The 2,843-nt window shown below is 51.0% G+C and overlaps 1 protein-coding gene across 1 annotated transcript; it reads left to right on the forward strand.

Moving 5' to 3' along the window:
- The first annotated feature begins 316 nt into the window (after positions 1-316).
- On the forward strand, positions 317-871 carry LOC121757623. Its single transcript, XM_042153139.1, has one exon. It carries the CDS (start codon positions 317-319, stop codon positions 869-871), a length of 555 nt encoding a protein of 184 aa, XP_042009073.1.
- Positions 872-2,843: the final 1,972 nt, after the last annotated feature.

Here is a 2,843-nt window from a genome sequence, read left to right on the forward strand (position 1 = left end):
ACTCCCTCATGGCGAATGGAGAATTTGATGTCGACAATTGTGGGGAAGCGGACGACTTGGCCATGGACATGCAAGTGGGGACCGAGAGGATTGGAGACGGCTCTCCACTTGACGATGCCGAGGAGCACGCAACGAACAAAGAGCAACATCTCATTGAATATCAAGGAGGGACTTCGTCTCCTTCGGGTACGCATCCTACTTGTTAATGATGTCTTACAATATCATGTTTTGGAACGTGAGGGGAATCGCAAATGCGTCAACCCAAAACGTTTTAAAAAGGCTAATTAAATCTCATAATGTTTTATTCCTTGCAATAATGGAACCACTCACAACACCGGATCCGGACCGGTTCTCCAACGCCCTGGGGCTGACCTACATTGGATCGAACATGACCGGAAAAATCTGGTTGTTTGCGGAAGAGGGATCCACTTGTGATTCGGAACAAATCCTACATGGGCGTCTCAAGTCCCACCGCATTGCTAGGCCGCTGGCCATTTCGGCCGTGTATGCCAAATGCACAAGATCCGAAAGACACCTCCTGTGGGATAAGATGAGAGAGATTGCTGGGCCCCTCGAAGGATCACCATGGATTATCGGTGGCGACTTCAACACCATCCTATCACACCGAGATAGGGTTGGGAGCGACACCAACAGGCAAGCCGAGATGGTCGACTTCGCGGAGGCAATTGAAGACTGTAGGCTTCTTGATCCGGGGTTCGATGGGGCAGAATTCACATGGGCCAAAAACGGCCTCTTTGAAAGATTGGATAGAGTGCTTGTTAGTGAGGGTTGGGCTAGGGCCTTCGAAGCTACTGGGGTTACGAACCTCCCTCGGGTTGCTTCGGACCACGGCGGTCCTTGTAAGATGTAAGACGCTGAACACTACCATCGGAGGCAAGGCATTCCGATTCCAGAACATGTGGATCCGACATGGGGGGTTCATGGCTGTAGTGCAAAATGCATGGGAGGAGAGTACGGGGGCGAGTGGACTCCTAAATATTCAAATCAAACATGCTAGAGTGAAAAGAGCCCTAAAGGCGTGGAACAAAGAAGTTTTTGGGAACATCCATGCCAACCTCAAGGAAAAGGAGGAAGGAATTGCCGTGGCCCAATCCATCTTCGAGGCAAGGCCAACACCGAAAAATAGGACAATGATCAATAAATACATTGCCGAGTACATCATGTTGCTGAAAATGGAAGAGGATTTTTGGTGGCAAAAGGCAGCCCTGAGATGGCTTGCGGAGGGCGACAAAAATACCCAGTTCTATCAAAGCTAGGTGAAAAAAAAAGGGTTCTCCTACGCATCCACTCGATTCGTGTCAACGACCAGGAGCTTACTGAGGAGGCCGAAATAAAAAAGTCAGCGGTAGATTCTCTACCAACAACTCCTAGCACCCAGCAACCCGGTTCTAGACGAGCCAGACCTTGACCTTATCCAGCGAGTACACTCAGCCGAGCACTTTGCGGACATCGCAAATGCGCCGGGTGCGGACGAGATCAGGAGCGCCGTTTTCAGCATTTCCGGAGATAGCGCCCCCGGACCCGATGGCTTCTTCGCCACTTTCTACCAAGCTTGTTGGACTATTGTGGGGCCGGAGGTGGTGGAAGCAATTGGCCAGTTCTTTAGAGGGGCTTTCCTGCCACGAAGTATTACGGCCACAAGCATTGTCCTCATCCCAAAGAAGGCGTCGCACGAGTCATGGACCGACTACCGACCCATCAGCCTCTGCAACGTCTTTAACAAGATCATCACCAAGGTACTCACGACTCGACTCTCCCCTTTCCTTCCACAGGTCATCTCCCCAAACCAAAGTGGTTTCGTGAAAGGGCGGCTCCTCAATGATAACGCTCTGTTGGCCCAAGAGATGTTCCATGAACTTGCAAGATGCTCCCCAGCGCCTATTGTAGCGGTGAAGATCGACATGGCGAAAGCCTATGATAGGATCCAATGGCCTTTCCTCTTCAAGGTGCTTCGGCGATGGGATTCCCGGACACATAGATCTCACTCATGGAGAGGTGCATAGGCTCGTGTTGGTTCTCGATCCTTGTCAATGGGGTACCTTCAGGATTCTTCAGATCAACACGGGGACTCCGACAAGGTGATCCGATTTCCCCTGCGTTGTTTGTAATTGCCGCGGACTACCTGTCTCGAGCCTTGGATAAGCTTATACTTCGCCAAAGGGATATGGTGTTTAAGGCCTCCCGGAGATGCATTGAGGTCAGTCACCTAGCCTATGCGGATGATATTATAATATTCACACAAGCGGCGGCAACCCCCCAGCGCCGGCTCCGAGCCTGCCTCGAGAACTATGAAAATGTCTCCGGCCAACAAGTCAGCCTCACCAAGAGCAACTTCTATATCGCCGAAATCCATGACCATTGGGCACCCTCGATCCAAGCGGAAGGAGGCTTCACTAGGGGCACCTTTCCTTTCCTCTACCTCGGCGTCCCCATCTACCGTGGTGTAAAGCACACGGACATGTTCCTCTTCCTACGTGAAAAGATTTGCAAGAAGGATCTCGGGCTGGGCACACCCGCACTTATCTTTTGGAGAGAGGCTCACGCTGATTAAGAGCACCCTTGAAGCGATCCCCTTACACATCTTCCAAGCCATTGAGCCCACTGCCGACACCTTAAAACAACTTGATCAATAAATGGCCCGATTCTTTTGGGGATCTACGAGTGAGAGAAAGCGAACCCATTGGATTGGATGGGATCAAATGTGTCGCCCTACCGAGGAAGGAGGTCTCGGGATTCAGAAAACTTTGGAGGTTTTACGTGCTTTCAACATAAAATTATGGTGGCGCTTCCGGGAACAAAACTCCCATTGGGCAAAATACATG

Source organism: Salvia splendens, chromosome 12 (genome assembly GCF_004379255.2).
Source record: "Salvia splendens isolate huo1 chromosome 12, SspV2, whole genome shotgun sequence".
In the NCBI taxonomy this organism is placed as follows: domain Eukaryota; kingdom Viridiplantae; phylum Streptophyta; class Magnoliopsida; order Lamiales; family Lamiaceae; genus Salvia; species Salvia splendens.

Excerpts from the sequence above, each read along its gene's own strand:
- LOC121757623 (XM_042153139.1), top strand. The coding sequence starts at position 317 with ATGGAACCACTCACAACACCGGATCCGGACCGGTTCTCCAACGCCCTG.